The sequence below is a fragment of the Stenella coeruleoalba genome, assembly GCF_951394435.1.
Source record: "Stenella coeruleoalba genome assembly, chromosome: 15".
Classification (NCBI taxonomy): Eukaryota; Metazoa; Chordata; class Mammalia; order Artiodactyla; family Delphinidae; genus Stenella; species Stenella coeruleoalba.
Window position 1 is genome coordinate 15,909,736 of NC_137161.1, and position 25,537 is coordinate 15,935,272.

Consider the following 25,537-nt stretch of genomic DNA (forward strand, 5'->3'; position numbering starts at 1 on the left):
AGGCGGAGGCTGGGGGAAGGGGCTCCCATATCCTGGGCAGGATAGGCTGGGCGATGCCAAGTGTATCACCCCACTCCCGGGGTCAGCTGATGCTGGGTCAGCTCCCATTCTCCAGGTGAGAACATCAAGGCTCGGAGAGGACAGGACTTGCCCAGAGTCATCACATTGCTGTTAAGTAGAGGAACCAGATTTATGGTCCAGGTGTGAGGGCCAGTGCTGGCCTCTGGCCAGTGCTGTCCTTATTGGGGTGTCTGCTGGGGCCTCTGATAAACAAGGACTTCTGCCACTTCTGAATCAAGAGTGGCAGGCAGGTAGGGAGCTATCTTTGGAGCCTTCAAGCCTCCAGCCCAGGATGTATGCAAAAGACAACCCCAACTCTCAACCCACTTCAAACTCCAAGGGAGAACGTAGACTCTTCTTAGAGATGCTCAGAGTTCCTGAGACGACTCATGCGGGGCCAGGACCAGTTACCAGCGCTAAGCACTCAGGTGCCTTATCGCTTTTTTTTTTTGCGTTACACGGGCCTCTCCCATTGCGGAGCACAGGCTCCGGACGCACAGGCTCAGTGGCCATGGCTCACGGGCCCAGCTGCTCCGCAGCATGTGGGATCTTCCTGGACCGGGGCACGAACCCACGTCCCCTGCATCGGCAGGCGGACTCTCAACCACTGCGCCACCACGGAAGCCCCAAGTGCCTTATCTTATTGGATCTTCTGGTTAGCCCTGGGAGGCAGGCGCTATGATTTACTCCCACTTTACAGATGAGAAAACTGAGGCTCAGAGAGGAAAATGGCTTGGCAAGTTCACACAGGTAGGAAGGATTTATGCCAGAATTTGAGGCCCGATCTTTCTGGCTCCAGAGCTGGAGGCTGTCCTGTCTTCAGAACAGCCGGTAAGGAGCCTGGCCTCTGTCTCAGGAACACACAGGTCTCGGGAGCTGGAGATATGCGCTTTGAAGGGGTGATGGGGGCAGCCCAGGGCTGGGCGGTGACCAGGTGCGGCAGCGCACACTATCCCTCTGGGGTCACACAGACCCTGCCTAGTGCAGCAGCTTCTTGTTTACCATTTCCTGTGTGTTTTCCCCTCAGTTCCCTCACGTGATACCCGGACACTCCTAAAAGCCGGCCGGCCAGCAGGCCTCAGGTGACTAAGCCCATTTTATAGAATATACAGAGGCCAGGAGAGGGGAGGTGACATGCCCAAGGTCACACAGTGAGTGAATGGCAGGGGGAGGCGAGCAGCTGGTAAGACTGACCACGGGCAGTGCCCACTGACCACGGGCAGGGCAGACACCTCTCTCCGGCTGAGCTGAGCTGACCCAAGTTCTACAGACCTCAGCTGAAGCCGCGGAGCCATGGAAGGAAGGCAGGTGGAAGGCCAACCTCGGCCAGCTGCCCTCTCTCCTGTGAGGCTGGCCTTCGACCAGTCAGGTCCCGGCATCCTGGCTTCCAGGCCTCCTCCCTTCCCCCATCTCTTTGTACAGGAGACCCCCCCCCCACCTTCAAATGTGCTCTAGGTGATATGGGAGTGTACGTATAAACCTGGGGAGAGACACACAGGCAACACAATCTGCTCTAAGACAAATGGACCTGTTGCTGATGTGAATCGCATTTGTTGAATGGCAACCCTGCACATCACGTGTACACAATCACATCACGTGTACACAATCACATGTGCTCTGGACCCCCGAGGGCAGGGATGCACACACATACACAAGCAGGTATAAACAGGATGCCCAAACGGGACATACACCCAGGAAGCTCGGGGCACACAGACCAATCCACATCCACAGACCACGTGTGCAAACATCCACAGACACACGTACACACACTCATCACCGCTCACGGACATAAGCAAGGCAAACGCAGGCACTCCCTAGAGACACCAACAAACACAGACCCACTCAGTGAACAAATGCAACTAGAAATAAGACACAGAACACGCACACACAGACGGGCGAACACAAACGTGCAAGTGGATTCCCGGAAACACATGTTTGCAACACACTGCCACCTGCCCACACGCGTACACGGAAACTCATGCATGCACGCCAAGAGGAGGTCACGATCGCACACCAGCGCGCACGCACACGGCACACGCACTACTGATCCGCGTCTCATTTAGCAAAACCTCCCTGAGAACTCCATTTTCTCTGAGTGGGGCGTTCACCCCAGGAAAGTCCCAAAGATGCCCTGAAACACAGCTGTACCTCCATCCACCGTCCCCAGGGACAGGACGTACCTTTCCCTCTCTCTGGACCTAGAAGGGACCACGTGGACCAGTTACTGGAGCTGGACACCAAGAGGAAGCTCCCATGAAGTCCCCGCTCCCAGTGACACGCTAAGCGGGGACAGCTTTGGTAACGGGGACCACAGGGGCCTGGCAGGAATACCTGGGACCTCCTTTTGCTGAAGATTTGCCCTTGCAGCACCCCCCCAACCCAGAATACCTCTGGTCACCGTACCTGGGCACATCTGCTTCACCTGGCAACACCTGTGCTCTCACCTATGGGACCAACGTGCTAATCTATCATTCTCCCAGTCCCAAATTGAGTGCTGAAGACTCGCTCCCGTACCTGGGCACACCTGCCAACTGGCACACCTGGGCACACCTGCCGCCACCTACCATTGCCCATCGTCAACACCTGCACATTCTCAAACTCCAGGGTGGTGTAGGCTGGGTCCAGCGCAGCACTGTAGTCGGCCATGTCCATGTCGACAAGGGTTTTGGAAAGGCGCATCCTCCCCTCTTCACACCTCGGCCACCTGCCCTGCCCAGGATGCCCACCCCGAAGGCTCTGGGCCGAGCCCCAGCCCCCGCCCTCCGCCCTCCCACTGCCTCCTCCCAGGTGCCCTCTCTGCCTTCCTGCGTTTCAAACCGTCCTCTGGGAGGATCTGCCGGGAGTCTTGGCCTAGCCCCTGCGAAGGGGTGGAGGCTCTGCCAGGGAGGGCTGGGGGTTAATGGTTAATCGGCTCCCCCACTGGTGGACCGGCTGGGCGGGGCCACAGGGATTTGGCTGTTTGCTGGTTTCTGGCTGACCCCCCGGAGTGCTGTTACAACGGATGGGGCCCCAACTCCCCAGTATTGTGTTAGCAATTCTGTAAGATGGGCACACTAATTCACCAGCCTCCATCTGACCCTGACTCAGCCACCCTCCAAGTCACTGTCACCCCGAGTCAGGCTGAGACGCTCACATATACCCTGGGACACTGACAGCCTACCTCCAAGATGCCCTAATGCAGTAACTTCCCCAGTCATTGACTTCGACCCTCAATGCTCTTGCAGAGATAAAGCCGCCTCAATGGCTCACGAATCAGAAACACAAATCCCAGGCCCCAGATACCAATCTTCTAGATCCTCGTTCTGGGAGCACCCTTCCAGGTTCCTGCCTCTCCTGGGAGCGGGAAGGACTGAGAGGCCCACGCTGCTGTCTGGGTCCCCCGCCCTGCTCCCCAGGACCCCTCATAGGGGGCTGCTCAGTCTGTCACAGCTGCTCAGGCCCAGACAGACTCCATCTCCCAGGTCCCCGTCACCTGCTCCTGTCGCCCTCCCTCGTGCCTCCCCCTCCCCTTGGGGAACAGGCGGAGACAAGGCTTACAGCCCCGCAGACCTGGATTAACATTCAGGCGCCTACCACCTACTAATCGTGACTTTGGGTAAATGATTCTCCTCTCTGAGCCTCAGTTTCCTCTTCTAGAAAATACACGATCAACTTCAAAGGGTGGTCTGCGTATTAAATGAGATGGCATTAGGAAAACACCAAGTGGTGCCCAGCAAGCGTCCATCCCCTCTCCTCCTGCCCCCCTTGGCCTCCCTTTCGTATCTCCTTTGTTTCTCTCCACCCACCTCCTCCCTCTAGAGTGGGCTTCACGGGTGAGCCACCTGAGCCGTGCACAGAGCTCCACTCTCGGGCTCCCGTGTTTGGTTTAATGCTCGGCTGTTCTGAACAAGGGGCCCCCCATTTTCGTTTGGGACCGAGCCTGCCTGCCTTCAATTCATGGCTTACTCTTTTCTTCTGCACCCTCCAGCCCTCATTGCCCACCGTGCAGACACTTTCATGAGCTCCCAGAGTACCTGGGGTGGTGGAGCTGGAAAGTGCAGGCCGACGTAGAAAGATCTGGGACTCTGGAGGCATGGGAACCTGTCCTCCTTTGCTGGCGGGAAGGGCCGGGCACAGGGATTTGGTAACAAGAGCGAGAGTGGGTGAACTAGTGAGAGAGTGCATGAATGAGTGAGTGGGTGGGTGAATTAATGAATGAGTGAATTAGACAGTGGGTGAATTAGAGACAGGGTGAATTAATATGTGAGTGGGTGAATTACTGAAAGAGTGAATGAATAAGTGAGTGAATGGGTGAATGAATGAGTGGGTGAATCAGTGGGAGAAGCGGCAGGTGCTTGAGGGGCGTGTGGAGGCACCCTGCTCATATTCTTCCAACTATTAGAAGCCCTTTCTCTGCCCCGTGTAGCTGTGTTCTCCTCCCTCCATCTTCCCCCTGGAGCTGCGATAACTGGGGTGGGAGTTGGAGGGGCGGGCAATTGTTCTGGAGGAGAAGAGAAGCTGGATTTGGTGTCAGGAGACCTGGGTTTAGGAACTAGCTCTGTCACTATTTGGATAACTTTCCTTAAATCACATCTCTCTAAGGACCTCAACTTTCCCATCTGTAAAATGGGGTGAAGATACTGGCCCAGTTGTTTATTGATCAGGACAAGACCACAAGGGAGGGAGGGAGGAAGAGAAATTCCATTAGGGCTGATGGAGAAGACTTCAACTCCCGGTGGGTTCCTCCCGTGCTCTGCCAGGAACATCTGAGCCTGGCTCCAACAGCCTTGGGGCCAAGGCTGAGCCGGGCAGGAGACCCAACTAAGGCATAAACACAGAGGAGAAGGAGGGGCAGCTCTGGGAGGGGCCTTCAAGGGCTGACTCCGGGTCCTGCCACCTGTCTGGCACCTGCGACAGGCCACACACCGCTAGTCCTCTCACAAGCCTAAACGTATGGCATCTCATCGAGTCTAAGAGGCGCAGTTCCCTATTTCTAAAAGTGGGCTGGGATCGCTGGCATGTCAAAGTGTAACGGTAACAAAAATAACAATTTTCAACCTCTACAGATGGCATCTTAGATTGAATTGAATAAGGTCTATGATCAACTAAGGTCAACCATGCCACACACATGCCTGTTACATGCAAGAACTATCAGGTGGGCAGCCTGCACACGACAAGCTACTCTGTACACAAACAGTGGCATATGTGCTTTACCAAACGCACAACACGGGTGACCCACTGCCTGTGAGGCACATTCCAGAAACCTATTTCACATCCCATGTCCCACCAATCACAACCCACCCCATAAGTAAATCTACCCACCCATGAACTAGGACTTGCATAATCTGTTACATACACAAATCACCCCACCGTTAGCTGACCCCAAACAATACCTTCTAGATACACGTCCCTCATATAAATGACTGGCCACCTCTAAGACCTACTGGCTCTGTGGTCTCAGGCAAGTTATTATTTCAAAGCCTCAGTTTCCCCTTCTGTAAAATGGGCCTAACTTGAAGTTTGTTGTGAAGATGACACACATCCGCCCCCACACCTACCCCCACCCCACCCTTAAAGGATAAACCATGGACCTTGAAATCAGAAAGACCTGGGTCAAAAGTCAGGCACTGCCAACTTCCCAAACTCTGTGACCTCAGGTTCCAGCTTTCTCAGCCCTCATTTTGGCATCAGACAGCTTGATACCTTTTCCGCGGGGACAGTACGAGCGTTAGATGACCGAGCGTAAGCACAGAGTGCAACAGCAGTGATTACTGTCATCAGTGGCTGACTCCTTGACCTTGGCCACATAATCAGTTGGAATCGGGACCCCCTGCACAGGAGAACTCCAGGGACGGCTTGCCCAGGCCTGAACAAACCCTGGCCTCTACGCCATCAACTCAGCAGTCCTTCTTTATCTCTGGCCCGGCCCCTGGGGCAGTCAGACCCCAGTTCAACATGCCCCAGTTCCCAGGGGACAAGAGAGGTCTCAGAGCTCAGCTGGAGGTCCCACTCCTTTGCGTTGTAGATGGAGAAACAGGGGCCTCAGGAAGGGAAGGAGGGGTGTTCTGAGACCACTGTCCTGGGCAGCCGGGGGTCGGGGAGGGGCGGCAGTGGGCAGGGTGCTGAGGCCTCTGGCGCGGGTAGTGGTTAAGGGAGCCGCCGCTCTGGACCACAATATTTTTCTTTTAAATGACAATAATGGCTAATGTTTCTGGAGAGAATCTGTGCTAGGCCCAGTGCTAAGAACCTTCCACTCTTCTCTGTTTATCTGTCCCACTTTGTAGGTGACAAAACTGAGGCTCAAAGAGGGGAAGTCACTTGCCTAAGGCCATAATGATGTAACAGGAGGGGCTGTAATTGGAACCCGAGTCTGACTCCAGAGCTTGAGGGCTTTACCCCCTCCACGCTGCCTCCCTCCTGGATCCCTGGAAAGAACCCTGGAATTCTGGAGCGCTGGTGGCTAGTGGTTCCATTGTCACGTCACTGCCAGGGAGCTCAGGGAGCTGAGAAGTGAAGGAGCTTGTCCCGGGGCACGTGCAAGTGCAGAGGCATCCTCCAGACACCAGCCACCACGGGCCGCCTGGCGTCTTCATGTCCCCTGGGCGCTCGAGTCCCCACTATCTCCTGTCTCCCCTCCCCCGCCCACAACCCAGGGAGTGGTGCAGGGAACCCGGGACTTATCAAGACAGAGAACAAAAGTCGTGGGGGAAAGAAGCCAAGAGCCATCTCCACTCCTGGGTAGGGCCCTTCAGTTTTGCCCCTTTGAAATTTCAAATTCCAGTTTGTGGACAAAGTCCTAACTTTCTCACAATATAGGTCCCCAACAACTGACCAAACTCCAGTCCAGGCAGCCGGCAGGCCTAGGGCTGGTGTGGCCTTGCTGCTTCTTTGGCAGCTCTCGAGGTCTAGGGGGAGGGGCCCTGGACCAGCTGGGGTCTGTCAGGTCATCCCTGCAGCCACAGCCCACCCCACAGGGACCCCTGCCTTCCACCAGAGAGGACAGCCCTCTTCCTGGAGCTGGGATCTGACACTGGCTGGTGCCGACAGCACGTACCAGGTAGGCCCCCTCCCTCCTCCGGGCATCTCTTCTCCCTCCTAGCACTCCTAAAACATGGCTCATCCCGCCCTCCTCGTCCTGGGTACAGGCCCTGTTGGCTTAATCCAATCACAGAACTTCAAGACTGGACAGGGTGTCCCAGCCAATCCACCCATTTGGCAGATGGAGACACCGAGGCCCCCAGGAGAGTGGCAGCCGGCTGTAGGCTGAACCTGGGACATAGACCCAGGGCCCCTCACGGAGCCCTGAGGAGGGAGGACACATGCTCCAGGCCATGCAGAGGCAGCAGGGGGAGCTTGGCCTTAACAAGAAGACCAGGAGCTTGGTGAGGTCCCCTTTGCTTCACCCCAGCCCTCGAGGGCCCTGGCAGTGCCTCCTACAGACCCCAGAGGGTGGAGTGTCTGTTCATCAGTGACTGATGGCCACTCGCTGGGGTGCCACGGAAGTACTTCCGAGAGGAAGAGGAGGAAGCTCGGGGCTGAAGGCCAGTGGGTTTGGTAGGAAACATTTATGTGGTTAACTGATAACTCAGCCCCATCCTTGGGCCCCTGGAAGCCTCCTTCCTCCCTCTCCTCAGCATGATTAAGACGAACTTACCTGCCTGCTAATCATTGCTGAGCCTGTTGATTTTGCCTTAAAAAATTAACTGGGCATGAGTTTGCGGTTTGCCTCACCCCTAACCCTGCAAAGCAAAGGCCTGGGTGGGCAGGAGGCCGCCGGGTTATGCAAGAGGCCTTCAGCCACCCCACGCACAGCGAGCGCCTCCTCTGCTGCTCTCCAAAGGGTAGGTTTTGCTCAAGAGTCAACAGTCTGCTTGTTTCCCCTGCTCTGGGTCCTGAGCAAATTTGCTGTGTTACCAAAGAGAGATAAAAGCAGCTAGGGGGTGGGGGGGGGGGGCGGGGAGAGCTTTCCAAACAGGGATGCGAAGCGGCCGCTTTGAGCTGGGGATTCTAGAATCCTGCGGTGTCAGAGCCAAGGGAGCCCTTAGGAGGATGCGGCCTAAGGCCTTTCAAACTGGGTTCTCAGGTCCCAGGAGCCAAGGGAGTGTAGGCAGAGGCCCCACTTCACCCAGCGCCTGCCTCTTAGGGACACTGTCTCTCAATATTTCATTTGAGAGTGGAGCTAGCTGTTGTTAATGAGAATCAGAAAACTACTGGTCCAGCCTCATCCCCTCACTCATCGTACAGATGGGGAGACGGAGGCCAGAGGGGGGAAGTGACTCGTCCAGGGACAGAAGGTCACCCGGGTGTCCTGAGTCTCCAGCTAGGCTGGGGCAGACAGGAGCTCTCTCTGGTACTCAGTGATGTATTCTGGATGGTAGTGAACATCCCTGATGTTCAGCCCTGAAAGGCCCTTCTGAAAGGCCCTCCCTGAAAGGGCCTCCCTGAAAGGCCCTTCTTTGCTTTTTACCCTCCCTCCTGGGGCTGGCTGGAAGCAGAGTGGTGCCTGAGAGCCACCGGAGGCCCAAGTCAGGGGGATCTCACCTGGCCCTGTGTCCTGCGGGCCCTCTGAGAAGCAGCCATGAGCTGCAAATCAGAGGCTCAAAGTTATAACCCATCTCAGCCACATCCTCTCTCTGGAGGCATCAGGCCACAGAAAAGGATGCAGAGCCCTGCCCTGACTCTCAAGACCTCTCTGAGTCTCAGTTTTCTCACCTGTAAATTGGGAATAATAATACCTAACTCATAGGGTTGCTGTGAGGATGAAAGGGAGTGGCATATATGCAATGATAACCATGGCCAATGTTTATAAAGCTGTTTTGAGGGTTGTCCATGTATTAACTCATTAATCCTCACAACCACTCTGTGAAGTAAGGCAATGTTTTTATCACTATCTTATAAACCTGGAGCACAGAGAGGTTGAATCATATGCTGCAGCTCACACAGCTTATAAGAAGCTGGGATTCCAACCTGAGCAGAATCTGTGCTCCAGAGTCTGTGCTCCTAACCTCCAGGCCACCCTGCCCTTCCAGGGCTGGCACATAGTAAGTAGTCAATGAAAAGTGGCCAGTATGATGATAGAATAAGCTCCACCCCAAGGCACAATTGGGCTGTGTGTATGGACTGTGAGGGCTGGAAGGTGGCAGAAAGAAGACATATCTCTGGGCTGGAGTGGTCAGGGAGGGTTTCCTGGAGGAGGTGGCATCCTGGGCAGAGGGAACATCCAGAAGTGGAGAACATGGTGGGTGAGGGTGAAAGGGCATGGAAGCTACTCTGGCTGGAAAGCAGGGTATTATGGGAGATGCTGACTGCAAGGCTCAATAGGTAGTGTAGAGAGTGTGGTCAAAAGAATGATCAGGAAGGAAGCCAGGAGGACTTGGGTCTGTGTGGGCGGGGCCTCCCCATAGGCTGCCTTCTGCCAGGTGGCTTGTGACTTCTGGACTGAGGCTGTTGCTGTCTTCCCGTGTGTATGTTCCTCCCTCCTGGTATGTTCCTGACTTTATCTGCTGGATGTGACTTTGGGAGTTAGATGGGTCCTTGCCCAGACCCTCTCGGGTCTGAAGGGTGCAGGCCCTGGTCTTCAGGTGAGGAATGAACCCACATCCCAGGAACCACCCTGGGGCTCCCCACATCCTTGTTCTGAAGGGTTCTAGGGATCTGCCTGGAGGTCACTGAGATGAAGTGTTTGGGATCCCGAGACTCAGGCCACGGTCACCTCGCACAGTTGTACAGGTTGCTCACTGCACAAAGGTTCTCTGGCTAAGGGGGCAAGTGGAGGTGGAAATCCAGCCCTTGTTCCACTTACCAAGCCAACTGCCCATGGAGATTTGCCCGCTCAGAGGGGGGCACCATTCACAGGCTCCATGTGAGCCCTGTTCCAGCTCTGCTTCCAGCCACTGTGTGACCTTGGGCAAGGTCATTTCCCTCCTGGGCCTTGGTTTCCCATCTGAAAAGTTGTCTAGCATAAAGCAGAAATTCAACCCTGATGGTGAATTAGAATCACCTGGGACCTTTAAAATCTACTGATGCCCAGGCCCCACCACAGTACAACGATCAAACCTTGGGGTGGGGGTGAGTGGGTGCTGGCTGTGAGTATTTTTTAAAGTTCTCTGGTGATCCTGATATGCAACTAAGATTGAGACCTACCACAGGAGGGCTTAAAATTTTGGAGCTGGAAAGGCCTAGATGTGCATCCAAGTTCTCCAACTTCCTAGTTGCAACTTCAATGAGGCTCCGTTTCCCCAACTGTAGAATGGGAACATAATAGCTTCCTCATAAAGTCAGAATGCTAATTCAACGGGATGCTACTCAGACAGTGCTTGGCACTGTGGTGGGCATGTAGGGAGCTCCTGATTCTTGGTACCGATGACTATCATTTTGCTATTGGCAAAATGAAATCGGCTTAAAATAAAGGGCCCTTCCAGGTCAAGGATGCAGAGACTCGGGGTCAGGCTTTCTCGGTTCCTGAGTCAAGTCCTAGTACGTGGGTCTCCATCTAGGCTGCAGACCTGTCACATTATTGAGCTCTGAGTGATTATTCTGATGGTTTGATATCTTACCCAATCTATTAAAACACTTAAATTTCCTTTGGAATCGGTACTAAGTGCACATGATTCAAAAGTCAAAACAATATAAAAGGTGCACTTTGAGAAGTCTGGCTTCCACCCCCAATTCCTGTCCACCAGTCCACTGCCCTCTTCACTGTAGCTAATCACTTCCCTTAACTTGCCCTGTACAGACCAGGCAGCGTATGAGATCCCACGATATCATCCCCCATCTCTTAAACTGTTCTGCATCTCACTTTGTTCATTTAATAGCCTAACCTGGAGAGTTTTCCATAGAAAATGAGAACAAGCTTTGAGGAAGGAAGGGTTATTGCCCCCCTTCACAGGTGAGGAAACTGAGGCTCACACTGCTGAGTCAAGAGCATTTGAACTATTGCTACTTGGCTCCAGAGCCAGTGTTTGCTCCCCTGCCCCAGTGTGGCCTTCCAGGAAGCCTGACCCAGGAGTGCTTTGGAACTGGGCCTAAATCTCTCCAATGCAGGCCTGGCAGGAAGAGGTGGGGTGGGGATGGGTTCTCAGGGCCCCCACCATATCCAGGCCCTGAAGTCACAGAGGGGCTGAAGCGTGGAACAAAAAATGTCCAAAGTCATCCTGATAGTGACCCAGTGAGGGGATGTCCCCTGGATGGGACAGTTAGGGCCCGGTGGCCATGCCCTCCAGTGGACTGGAGCCTGCCAGGGACATTCTGGCAGGCTCAGACTATGCAGGTAGCAGGGGAGGGCAGGAGGAGGGGGAGAGGCGGGGAGGGAAGGGAAGCATGGCTGATGGGACAGGCCCAGGGGAGAGAAGGCTGAGGGACCCCATTCTTGGAGGTCAGGAAGGAGGATGTGGGATTCATGGCAGAGGGGGCAATGACATTTTAACCAAACATTTTCTGCTCAGGCAACCCCAGGGCTCCCTCTGGATTCCTGACCTGCTTCAGTTCACTGACTCACTGACTGGGGACAAGTCACTTTCCTGTTCTGTGCCTCAGTTTCCCCAAAGCAAAATGAAGCAGATTAGGAAGCTGGTCTTTAGGTAGCTTTGCAACACCCCTAAAAGACTCTGTGAGGCTCCCCTCGCCTTGTTGACAGAATCTGAATCTTGCCTTGATCAGAATGGGGTCCCGCCATCAAGACCCTGGGCCTTCCTGGGTTGGGGGCTGGGGTGACAACATCTCTATACTGATCCAAAATCTGGATTCCTCCCCTAGGTCCTGTGTCTCTCTCCCACCACCTCGTCCTCCTTTCCAGGTAGATGTGGAGTCAGGATCATACCTGGGGTGTCCCGGGGGAAGCCCTGGCCCCAGTCTGACATCCTCCTCCTGGTGTTATGGGGTCTCACACAGTGGGCAACCTCTTCATCCTTAAGGGAGCTCCCACAGCCACTCTGGCACCCAAGACCCTGCGAGGGCTGCCGGGCAGAGTTAATCTCTTAATGCTAGTCACAATGAGATTTCAGGGATGGAGGGAGGCGGTCTCCATGGAAACTGCAGACCAGCCCAAGACCCATGCAAGGAATTAGCCTCAGGCCTCAGTAAGGGACTCCTAGAGACCCAACCCAAACAGGAACAGGAGACACAATGGCCTGAACTCCTGTGTCCTGCTCCAGGCCTCCTGCTGTCTCTCTGGAGGGCCCGAGACAACCCAGACCCCTCGTACTGCCTCAGTGTTCTCCTGTTAAACTGGACGGAGCCTCCTTCACAGGGAGAGCCCTGTCACCTTTCTGGGCCTCAGTTTCTTCATTCTCCAGTTGGGGGTTATAATCCTTAACCCAGAGCCTTTTCAGAAGAGTTCAGGTTCAGAATCTGCTTCAGCTAGGCCTTTTCCACTCAGACTGTCAACCTAGGCCAGGCATTTCACTTCTCCCAGTCTGTTTCCTCATCTATACAATGGGCACAATCACTATAGCACCTGACTGGTGGGTACTGATGCTCAGCGACGGAGTCTCCTTCTCACCTCTTTCTGACTGCCCCACCCACACTGTACATCTGCCCTCCACCCCAACCCCTTGCAGCTTTCAGAATTCCGTAGCCCCTGCCTTGTCTCTGGCCTTTGCACATGCCATACCTTCTGCCCAGAGCAGCTGTCACACCTCTCTCTTTGCCTCCTCATCCTCCAAGTCTCATCTTCATCTTCCTCCAGGCAGTTCTGCTGGCTTGGACAGGTCAGGGCTCCCCCTCAGTGCTCCCACAGCCCCTAATACTTTACATCATCAAAGTTTAATCGCATGGTGGTTACTGGTTGTCTGCCTCTTCCATTGGACTATGTCTCATTTTACCCTTATAGCCCCACGACCCAGCTGGCAGGTAATATAATGGGTTGGATGAATAAATGAGCGAAGGAATGAAGGAATTTGCCCAGCCAGTCATTCGACATTTATTCAGCACATGCCATGCGCACTACTGTGGGTGCTGGAGATGAAGCAGTGAATAGGTAAGATCCCTCCCCAACAGGGTTGCTGTTTTAGCAAATGAAAACACAGGATGCCCAATTACATCTGAATTTCAGATAAACAATGAATAATTCTTTTAGTACAAGTATGTACCAAATAACACATGGGACATCACTTATATCTTTTAGAACTTCTGTTGTTTATCTCAAATTCAAATGTAACTGGGCATTCTGTATTGGATCTGGCCACGCTCTTCTCTCCCTCACAGAGCTTACATCCTGGTGGAGAGGTGTGGTGGTAACAGACAGGAGGAAGTAAATAAATTAAAAAGAAGAGAATTTCAAATAGTGGTTAAGTGCAGGGAAGACAATGAAACAGTACAATGTGACGGCGCCTTGGGATGGTAGGGGGTAACTGTGGATATGGTGATATCACTCCGAGATAGTGACCTTGACCTTCATGAGACAATTCTAAGCTCCAGTGAGATGCTGCTTTGGAAGAGTTCTTTGAAGATCTTAAAGGGAGTGTAGGCTGTAAACACTGGCGGCTGTTAGTTGAGAGGAGGGCTACGAGGCGAGCAGAGGGCGCAGCCGGGGGTCGCTGCTGAGTCTCACCTGACAGACTCCACAATTTTGCAATTTGGATCTGGGCCTTCACAAACCTTCGCGAACCCGCAGCCGTCGGTCAGCCAATGCCCTCTGCGGGGGCTGAGAGCCAGAGGAAGGGGCCAAAAGGGCTGTGCAGAGAAGCGTGGCCACCTGGGCCGGAGCTGTGAGCTCTGACGCCGTCCCCCCCACGCCCAGCCGTCCCTCGGTGGCCCTAGGACGCAAGGGGAGGAAGCGGCCCAGATGCGCCCCAGCGACGTGTTTTGCGTGTCCTGGGCTCCGCCTAGTGGCCAAAGCAGGAACTGGCGTACAGAAACCTTTAAACAACCGAGCGGGCTTCACCAATCACAGCGGAGGTCGTATTACAATCCCACCAATCACAGGCCCAGACGGACTACGGCTCTCCAAACTCAGCAGAAGACAGCTCGACATGTCTTCTGGGTTTAGTTACGGGGCATGCTAACTTTCCTCCTATCACACATCACCACGTGGTCACTGCACCAATCAGAACGCAATGTTTTAAAACTGGTTTCCTAAGGGGGGGCACCGCGGTGCCATTACACCATCTAGGGAATTTATATTCCGAACTTTCGGCCCCAATGTACAATCGCCTTTAATGAGGGTCCCAGGTTTTGTGCGGGTTCTATGTGGACGCCCATGGTTGCATTCAGGGGCATTCATATATCAATATTTAATGATATATCATTAAGTATCCTCCCCCATTATAAAAATTAATGTGTGGGTCCAGGAGAGTGGGTAAAGCATGACCTTTGGAGTTAAACACAGCTGAATTGGAGTCCATTTACTAACTTTGTGAAGTACGACAATTCACTTCCCCTTCCTCAGTTTTAAAAAAGAACAATAATAATACTTACATTAATTGTCACAGTCCATCACCCCACCCCCAACTCAGTTATTCAGGCCAAAATCTTGGGAGTCATCTTTGTGTCCTTCCTCCCACCCCTGCCAGCTCTTCATAAAATCTAGTTCTTGCTACCGCCAACAGTATCTCAAATTTTCATCATCTTTTCATCTCCACCACAGCCAACCGTGTCCCCATCCCCCATCATCTCTCCAGGTCTGCAAAAGCTCTTTTCACTTCTCTTGTTTATCCGCTCTGGGTCTTCTACCACCCACTCTATACCCAGGGGCCAGGGATGATTTTCTACAAGCAGATTGGAACAGGTCCCTCCCTTAAACAGTTAAAACTTTTAATGTATTTATCCCCATGAACTGTGAGGACTGCATGACCTTGCTTCTATAGCCCTGCATTTATATGCCATTCAATCCCATTCCAGTGGCAGCAGCCACACTGGCCTGAAAAAAAAAAAGGTCTTTCAGATCCTGATTTAATTGTCGCCTTGTCTGCGAGGGCTCTCCTACATATTTATGTAGGTTCTTCCCATCCTTCACCCTTTATTCTCTGTCCCTGTACCTGATTTTTCTTCATACCGCCTATCACAATTTGGAATTACACATATGTTGTGTTACTTGTGTATCTATTTCTATCTCTTCCACCCCCATGAAGGAGATGAACCTTGTCTGATGTGTTCCCCAGGGTACACCCCACATCTTGTACAGTTTAAAATTAAACACATAACAAGCACTTAATAGATATTTGTTGGATAAATGACTGAAAAGACTTGGGGGGAGAAGCTGATACAATGTACATGAAGTGCTTAGTACTTAGTATGTATTCAATGAAAAGGATTCCATGTTTTCAGGGAAGTAAAATTTTAAAAAGAGATTAAAAATCACATGTGCTCCTATGTTTGGAAGGGTTTAAACTCTTGTTTACCAGAATTTCTTGACCTCAGCACTGCTGACATTTTGGGCTGGATAACTGTAATGGGTGGCTGTTCTATGTACTGTAGGATGCTTGGCAGCGACTCTGACCTCTACCCACCAGATACCAGTAGCACATGCCCCCCTCCCAACCTATGACAGTGAAAAATATCTCCAGACATTGCCAAATGCCCCTTTGGGGGTCTCAAATCACCCCCAATTGAGAACCACTGTGTTAGGCCTCTAGACTTATAGTAAATTTTCTCCCTATAATTCAGTGTTTCTCAAATCTCAGTGTCCATAAGAATCATCTGGGGTCATTAACAAAAATTCAGACGACTCAGGTCCCACCTCCAGGTTCCAGGGTCAACAGCTGGCCCAGGCATCACATGTTTAATGAGTTTCCAGGTGCTTCTGATTCAGGGACCCTGCAGGAAAACTCCTCCAGGAAGCCTCCCTGATAACCTGATAACCAAACACTGTGTGAGGCTCCCTATCCACTTGGACCCTGTCCTTGAATTCCTTTCCTTTCTGATTACACTTCCCTGGATATATTTCCAAAGTAGTGACAGAACCAAATCCTAGCTCAGGCAAAGCCCAAACTGCCACATCTAACTTCAGGGAATAAACAACAGCTGACCACAGGGTTCAGCGAAAACCGCTTACGAAATGAAGGCACCCCCAACCAAAGGAATCGTGGGTCGCTGCTTGGGAGAAGTATCAGTGTAACAGAATGGTACTGTCGGACTGTCTTCTCCCTGGTGGACCACTGTCCCTTCTCTGAGAACAGGTGTTGAAGACCACTTGGGGCTGGTCTTAGTGGTCTACGACGGGTCATAACTCATTCTGCCTTTCCAGAGCCATCTTTCAGGCTCCTTTACTCATAGCCTACCTGTGGGTTGACTATTCCACGTCCCTCTTCTGAGGCACGTGGCAAAATCACACTTCCTTGCTGCCTTTAAAGTTAGACGTGCCCACGTGACTGGTCTTAGCCAATGAAATGTGAGCAGAAACAATCTGCGTCACACCTGGGCGGGAGCTTTAACGAGTCAGTGCTGTGGTCGTTCGGAAGCGAGGGTACATATGGAGTCACCAGGACGAGGAGAGCGACCCGCCGACTCATGGCAGACAGTGCAGTACGCGAGCGAAAACTATCCAAAGAGTTAAGCCCGTGAGACCTGAGGCTTTCTTTCTTTCATTATCGCAGCGTAACCTCATCTAACGTGACTGAGTGCGGTCTTTTCGAAGCGTCACTGATTTTCCTATGACCATTGTGATGTTTATCATATCTGAAAACCACCTATGCTATTACTTAACATTTGGCTTACATCAACTCACTTATTTTTACTTAGATTTATTTTAGAAGGAAACGTTATTACTTCCAAATCAAACACCAATATCATAGGTAGAAAGCAATGGGAAAATAAGCAGAATAAAATATTACGTCCTGAATTAATACTGTTGCCTTTCAAAGCCTCTGGGCCCTGGGTCCGTTCTCTCTTTGTTAAAAAAAAAAAAAAAGGACAGTCACTGTGTGTCAATCTTTTGGCCTTAAAAAGCTGGCTGAGAGGGACTTCCCTGGTGGCACAGTGGTTGGGAATCCGCCTGGGAGTGCAGGGGACGCAGGTTCGAGCCCTGGTCTGGGAAGATCCCATATGCCGTGGAGCAATTGAACCCGTGTGCCACAGCTACTGAGCCTGTGCTCTAGAGCCTGTGCTCCGCAGCAAGGGAGGCCACCGCAGTGAGGGGCCCGCGCACAGCAAAGAGGAGTGGCCCTGGCTCTCTGCAACTAGAGAGGGCCCGCGCTCTGCAATGGGGACTGAACGCAGCCAAAAGTAAATAAAATTTAAAAATTAAAAAAAAAAAAAACTTGCTGAGATTGTCAGATGTTTGGAGGAAGCCCAGTGTGGAGGCTGTAGCCTGACTTTCTGGGCTTGAATTCTGGTTCTGCCCTGGACTAGCTCTGTGATCTTCACTGAGCTCCTTAACTGTTCTGTGACTGTTTTCTCATTTGCAAAACAGGGGGGATAATGATGTGTGTGTCATTGGGTTGCTGTGGGGATTATTTGTGTTAATGTAGAGAAAAGGCTTAGAACTGTGCCTGGCACGCAGTACTTACACAGGTGTTAGCAATAAAATAACGGCAGGAGCAAGGTCAGGTGGGTTTGGAGAAATGTTTGAACTCAAGGAAGAGGAAAGAAAAATCCTCCACACTGGCCCAAAATAAATCACCTGGACACTGTGGAGGGGGGGCGGGGGGGAAGCTGCCTTAGCAGCAGGCGACGTGACCAAGTTCTAGAGGTTTTACTTGGCAGCGGCTAACCAAACCTCTAACCCCGGTCTCAGGTGTCATTAGTGAAGATGTAGTGCTCGGGGACTTCCCTGGTGGTCCAGCCGGTAAGGCTCGGCGCTCCCAGTGCAGGGGGCACGGGGTCGATCCCTGGTCAGGGAACTAGATCCTGCATGCATGCCACAACTAAGACCCAGTGCAACCTAAATAAATAGATATATCTATTTTTTTAAAAAAGATGTAGTGCTCAGGTCAAAGGAGCTAAGGAGCCCTCTGTATACATGGACCATACACAAAAAACTGTGTTTGATTTCAATTTTAATAGAAACACTTAAAATTTTCCTAGGATGGGACAGGGTGAGAAAACCATACCCTTTAGAGAATAATTGAAGATCCCAAAGGGTTCTGGGCTGACGGTTGGGGAAGGGGAGAGGGGCAGTGTAGCAGAGCGGTCAAGGCCACTGCCTTTGAAATATCAGTGGTACCATTTACATAATTGTTCAACCTCGTGAAAATGATAAGTTCTTCAAGCCTTATTTGTTTCATCTGAGAAACAGGAATCAACAATAGGACCTCTTCACAGATTGCTTTGTGGAATAAATGTGATAAACCTTATAAACCCAGCACATAGTTGCCCACCATGCAGTTGTGTTATTTACTGAATTCAAAGTACTTTCCTTTGGAAAAGGGTGTTCACCTATTCTCAGCGCCCCAGAGGACAAATTAGGACCAACAGATGGATCGTATAGGGAGGAAGATTTGTGCTGAAAATGAAGAAGATTTTTCTACTGGATACAATGATACTACCAGGGAAACAGCTGCTTTATTAAGTAGTGAGTGTCCTGTCACTAGAAGTATCAAACCCAAGCTAAATGACCACCTGTCAGGGAGGATGGTGAGAGCTTTCTAGCAATGGATCAAAGATTGAATCAAAGTAGCATTTCTCAGCTGTAAAAGTCTTAAATAAAATGTGATCCAAACCAAATTCACGTTGGAAAAACTGGATATTCACATGTGAAAGAGTGAAGCTGGACTCTTAGCTGACATATATAAAAGAATTAGCACAAAATGGGTTAAAGACCTAAGTGTAAGAGTTAAAACTATAAAACTTTTAGAAGAAAACATGAGGGAAATATTCATGATGCTGGATTTAGCAATGATTTCTTGGAGATGACACCCAAAGCACAGGTAACAAAAGAAAAAATAGATAAATTGGACTACATTGAAATGAAAAATTTTGTGCACCAAAGGACATTATTAACAGAGTGAAAAGGCAGCCCATGGAATGGGAGAAAATATTTGCAAATCATGTCTGATACGGGGTTAATATTCGGAATATATAAAGAATTCCTACAACGCAACAACAAAAACCCTGATTTTAAAATGGGCGATGGATTTGAATAGACATTACTCCAGAGAAGATATAGAAATGACCGAGAAACACATGAAAATATGCTCAACGTCAGTAATCAGTAGTGAAATGCAAATTAAGACCAGAATGAGATAACCACTTCACCCTATTAGGATGGATAATTAAAAAAAAAAGATAATAAGCGTCGGTAAGGATGTGGAGAAATTGGAACACTTTCTCACTGCTGGTAAGAATGTAAAATAATGCAGCCACTATGGAAAGCAGTATAACACTTCCTTAAAAAATTAAAAATAGAATTACCATATGATGCAGCGATACAACTTCTGGGTATATACCCAAAATAATTGAAAGCAGTCTGGAGGAGATATTTTTACACCATTTCATAGCAACATTATTCACGATAGCCCAAAGGCAGAAGCAAGTGTCAATTAAGAGATGAACCGAAAAACAAAATGTTATGTATACATACAACAGAATAATATAAAAATGTTATGTATACATACAACAGCCTTAAAGATGAAGGAAATTCTGATACATGCTGCAACATGAATGAACCCCGAGGACTCTTTGCTAAGTGAAGTAAGCCAATCACAAAAGGACAAATGCTGTATAATCCCATTTATAGTGGTACTTTGAGTAGTCAAATTCGTAGAATAGAATGGCGGTTGCTGGGGGCTGGGGGCAGAGAAGCTTGGAGAGTTATTTTCTAATGGAAACAGATAAAAAATTTCAGGAGTTGGGAGGTGGTGGAGGTTGTATAACAATGTGAATGTACTTGATGCCTCTGAATAATACATTTTAAAATGGCTAAAATGGTAAATTTTATGTATATTTTACCACAATTTTTAAAAATTTCATCCATGTATAAAATATATGTATTTCATCCTGACAAATTTAGGTTTAATTCCAAGAATGCAAGGATGGTTTAACATTAGAATATTACTAAATTAGCAGACTAAAAGAGAAAAAAATATGATTATCTTAGTAGATGCACAAAAAGCAATTAAGACAATTCAACACTGTGATTAAAAAGCAAACAAGCAAAACTTCTGGCTTCCTTAGAAGAAACTTTTTAAAACCCAGTAAAAGTTACCTACAAAAAACCTAAAGCAGATATCTTACTTAAAAAGGCCAAAGTCCCTTTAAAGTCAAGAATAAAACAAGGCTGCCCACTGTGGCAGAGGCTGCAAGTTGTCTGTTCTGTATTATATAGTCTCCTTGTCTTCCTTTGCAATAGAACCTCCAGTTTTCATTTGAACACATGAATGCCCCCTCAAAAAACTTATCTCAAGCATTCCTTAAAGCTAGGCGAGACCATGTGAATATGTTCTGGCCAATGAAGTATAATCAGAAATGTAATGTGGCAGCTTCCAGGAACTTTTTAAGAAAGACAGCTGGAACATGACTTTTACTCCTTTTTCTTCTTTGTCTCTTGCTCCTTCTTTCTGCCTGTAACATGGCTGTATGGTTGGAGCTCTGGCAGCCATCTTGGACCATGAGGATGAAGACCTCATGGGGATGAAAGGAACCTGGGTTCCTGAGGACTGTTATGGGGAAGAACCACCATACTAACCTTAGATTGCCTCCCTCTGGACTTCTATAATCTGAGGAGTTATCTTCTATTTTGTATAAACTACTGCTATTTTGTGTCTCAGCTACTCATAGACAAACAAAGCCCTATTTGAAATACCCATTATTACTGCTTCTCTTTGATATTTTACTAGAGACCCAAGCGATACAATAAGATAGGAAATTAAAAACAGATCTAGTAAGAGAATTTAACAAAATTGCTGGGTACATTTTCAGTATGTCAAAAGCAGTTGGTTTCTATACACTAACATCAACAAATGAGAAGATTCAATTTAAAAAATTATTTATGATAGCAATAGCAATTATTGCTAGGATTAATATAACAGAAGACCTTTATGTATTAAAATTATTGAAATTTATTTAAGAAACATAAAAGCAAACCTATATAAATGTATCATGGTCAGAAGGATTTTTGAAAATTATAAAGGGAAACCTCATTAAAACGAAGTCAGAAGGCCAGAAGGGGGAGCTCTCATGCACATACTACTTAATCTCAATACAGATCCCAACAGGAAGAGATGTACCTTACATCTCTGGAAGAAAGTGACACTACTTTACTACTGGCAGCAGGAGGAAGAAAGATTTTCTCTTGGCCTGGCAACAGCTCAGTCAATGAGAGACTGTCACAACTCAGCCAATGAAAAGCCACTATACTTCCAACTCCCAGTTGCCTCTAATGGACTGTTTGTTTATACCAGCCCATCCCAACTTCGTCTTTTCCTCTGTAGAAGAGTTTCCTCTCCCTTAGTTTACCAAACTTGCATATAGTTCACCATAGTTGCACGTCCCAAATTGCATTTCTTTGCTGCTCCCAAATAAACCCATTTTGCTGGTAAAAATAACTGGCTCTTTTATTGTCTTAGGTTAACAGCTTCATTATGCAAAGATGTCAATTCTTCCCAAATTAGTCAATAAATTCAATGTAATTTCAATTAGAAGCCCAACAGGACAAAGCTACTTAGCACGGTAGTTGGCAAATTGCAAGCACTCAAAATATGTTAGTTGCCTTTATTGAAATCCAGTGGAGACAAATAGGCTGTTGGTCTCCAAACTTTGTTCTGTCCTGTTTAGTCTCATCTTAAAATTTACGTGAATGAGCAGAGAATAAAGATAATTTTTAAAAAAACAACTGTAGGGGCTTCCCTGGTGAAGCAGTGGTTGAGAGTCGGCCTGCCGATTCAGGGGACAAGGGTTCGTGTCCCGGTCTGGGAAGATCCCACATGCCGCGGAGCGGCTGGGCCCGTGAGCCATGGCCGCCGAGCCTGCGCGTCCGGAGCCTGTGCTCCGCAACGGGAGAAACCACAACAGTGAGAGGCCCGCATACCGCAAAAAAAAAAAAAAACAAAAAAAAAAAACTGTAATATGAGGAGGACATGCTCTATGATACATAAAGCTATAGTTTCACTCTCCAATGTGGTAACCACTAGCCACATGTGGCCATCGAGCATTTGAAATGTGGCTAGTTCAAACTGAGATGTGCTGTAAGTGTAAAATACACATTGTATTTTGAAGCCCTAGTATATAAAAGAAGAAAAATATCTCATTAATTATTTTTGATTGATTAAATGTTGAAATAATATTTTAGCTATTTTGGGTTGAATAAAATATTAAATAATTTTAACTATTTCTTTTTTGAACTTAAAAAAATTAAATGTTTTATTTTTGTATAATTGTATCAATAGATTCACTTACCTGGGTTTTTTTTTATTTCATTGTTTAAATGTGGCTACTAGAGATAAGTGGAACAGTATAGAGAGCCTAGAAACAGATCTACACATGTCTGAAAATGAGGGACAAAAGCAATGGCATTGCATATCAGTCAAGAAAGGACATCCTAGTCAATAATTGTCTGGGTCAATTGGTTATCCATGAAGAAAAATATAATGGCATCTCTATTTCATATCGCACACAAAAATCAATTCCTATGGAATAAAGACCTATGTATGAGAAATAAAACTTTAAAAATTATAGAAAACGTTTAGCATAATATCTTAATGATTTCAGGGCACTGCAAAAAACAAAAAGCACACACTATAGAGGAAAAGATTATTAAATTTAATGATCTTATTTATAATTTAACCAAAACTTAACTACATTACAATTGTAAACTTCTGTACAACAGAAGATACTCTAAAGAGAGCGAAAAGACGAGCTACAGACTGATTAAAGGTATTTTCCACTAATACAACTGAAAAAAGGATCTGTACTGAGAATAAATAATTCCTTCAAATTGTTAAGAAAAGATAAATAGGGCAATAGAAAAATGGGCAAAGGCTATGAACACACACACTCACAGAGGAAATTCAAATGGCAAAAGGAACCTTTCCCTCTCTAGAAATATGGGAAATGCAAATTCTCATTTTACATTCATCATCCTTCAGAGTCAAGTGTGGAGGAAGGTGTGCAGCAACCAGAGCTCCTAGATGCTACTGACCAAAGTGACAGTTGGTGGACAAGATTGATCAATTTGCCAACATCTCATCAAAGTGAAGATGCCCACTGCCTGAAATCCAGAAAGTCCACTCCTCCACATTATCCTCGAGAAACTCTCACCCACAGGTATAAGAATGTTCTTTGTAGCATTGTTTTAAATAGTGAAAAGCTGGAAACAACTCCATTGTCAAAAACTGGAATAAATATACTTTGGGATGTTCATTCACAGCATTTTCAATGAGTGCCCTAGTGCTACTTGTAGCTGCATGGGAAGCTCCAAAAATAAAAGGAAGTTGCTGAAGGATACATACAACATTTGAATAAATTTTCCAGATATGAAAAACAATGTTATATATAGTTTCTGTAGCCACGTAGAGTGAAAGTATAAAAACATGTCTAGCAATGATGAACAGCAAATATTGACAGGGGTCACCTCTGAGAAGGGTGGCAAAGCAAGGGATTGAGGAGGAGTACAAGGTGGGGCTTCAAGTCTAAGTGGAATGTTTCATTTGTCATTAAAACAAACAAAACATGAATCAAATGAAAATATGGTCATGCATGTAGGGCTTGACAAAACTGAGTGATGGGTCCATCAGTGTTCACAATATTATTCTCTCTACTTTTCTGCAATATTAGGGAATAATTACAAATTTTTAGAAAGGTGAAAGATAGTGAAAAAAATTAACTGTCTTTCTACATACCAGCAACAATCTGTAATGTAACTGTTAAATCATACTATTTAAAATATCTCTACAATTTTTTTTTTCTTAAATCTAGGAATGTATTAAGCTAGAGAATTTCTCTGTTGGGAGGCAGACAGAGCTTTCCTGGGTGTTGATGTTTTCAAGGGGCTCTGTGATGAGCTAATGTGAACACACTGGAGGCTTCTCTTGGAGTGCCGGAGGCATTCATTGTCCTGTGTTAAGGTCTCTGAGAAGTTCTCTGATAATGAAATTTGTACAGCTTTCTTTAATCCAACATTTTTCAGACATCTCAGGATAGAATCCTCCTTGTCTGAGCGGTCTCGCCTTGGGAAAGGCTGACCTAGTCACCTCCAAGTTTCCTTCCAATCCTCACCATCAGCGTTCTAGTTTTGGCTCTGCCACTAACGTGCTGTATGACTTTGGCCAAATCATCTTTCTTCTTGGGGCCTCAGCTTATTAAGATATTAAATGGGTGTGTGAAGTTTAGACTCTAAGATTCTCTTACCTGTTTCCAGCTCTAAAACCCCATGTTGGAGCCCAGCCTTAGGATGACATTTCCACTCAATTTTATTCCTCTTCACTCAACTAACTTTTTATGATTTAACTGAAGCAGGTTCATGGTAAAAGAATTACAAAAATGCACAGAAGTGAAATAAAAAAGAATTAAATTTACTCCACATGCCAGTGTATGCCTTTTTCGAAAGGTATGATGATTGCTAGCATTTATAGAATACTTATGTCCCAAGCACTGTGCTAGAATAGAACTATTTTTATCCTCATTTTATAGATGAGGAGACTGAGGGTCAGAGAGGTAAAGTCACCTGTCCAAGGTTATACAGCTTGCAAGGCTCTAACCCAAGTCTGCCTAACTCTGCACCACAAATTCTCAGCCACTACCATATAAGGCCTCCCCATCTGAAGGGGGTCTTCATCACTGTGAGATTCCTTTTCCTCCCAGCACCCTAAGTCCTTCAGGATTCTCTCATCTCAGAGGAGCTGTGGGTGGATACTACTACCTCCTCCGAAAACAAAGTCAGCACCTTCACTGTGGGAAGATCCATGTCCCTCCCCGATACTCCGTCCACCTTATCTCTAGAAAAACTACGACTTGCCCTGGAGAAGGGAAAAAAAATAATCCTCTCCCCTCCCCAACTCCACCCCCCAAATCACAGGATTTGGGGGTAAATTCACAGGCTGGAGACAGAAGAATGGGTGTGTAATTAAGATTCAGATTGACTATTGTTCTATGTGAATGTCTGATAAAGAGAAAACAATGGCTGCCGTGGGGGCTGGGAGGTGAGATTTCCCAAGTGTAGAATTCTAGAAGACAAGCCTTGAGTTCTAGAGCCTGGGTCGTCACCCTGCCCCACCCCCCCAAACCAGGCAAGCAACAAGGGTGAGGACGCCAGAGAGAACTGTGGGCTGGGGAGAAGACCCAGCCAGGGATACCTGCCCAAGACGTTTGGCTAGAGCTGGTCTATTCAGAATGGGAAATGGAGACAGGCTGAGTTAGCTGCTATAGAATCCTAGGTGCTAGAGCAGCTGTGTCCGACAGAAATATAACATGGACCACATATATAATTTACAATGTTCTAGTAGTCACATCAAAAAATAGTAAGTCTATGAAATAGGAAATTGCGCTCACAAATAATGAGCTTCCCCTTGGTCTTAGCAATCAGGGATCCGACAGTCAAGTGCCCTCGGTGCCCAGATAGAGATATATGGAGCAGATAGAGTATAAGCAGGTTTCACACTTTCCTATAAGAAAACACAGCAAATATAAT

At 48.2% G+C, this 25,537-nt stretch overlaps 1 protein-coding gene across 6 annotated transcripts in view; it reads right to left on the reverse strand.

The window, feature by feature from the left end:
* The window catches only part of HNF4A (hepatocyte nuclear factor 4 alpha), a gene marked incomplete at its 5' end in the record, with an annotated part of 61,348 nt that overhangs the window by 22,335 nt on the left and 13,476 nt on the right, over positions 1 to 25,537 (reverse strand). For 2 of the 6 annotated variants that reach the window (XM_079943736.1, XM_079943734.1), the window contains one exon: positions 11,858 to 11,897. The exons of 2 other annotated variants lie outside the window; for them this stretch is intronic. In XM_079943736.1, the coding sequence (XP_079799862.1) occupies positions 11,858 to 11,897 (40 nt within the window). Of the gene's footprint in view, positions 1 to 2,624; positions 3,029 to 11,857; positions 11,898 to 25,537 lie in introns of those variants that run through there. 2 more of the 6 variants (XM_079943737.1, XM_079943732.1) reach the window with 1 other exon arrangement.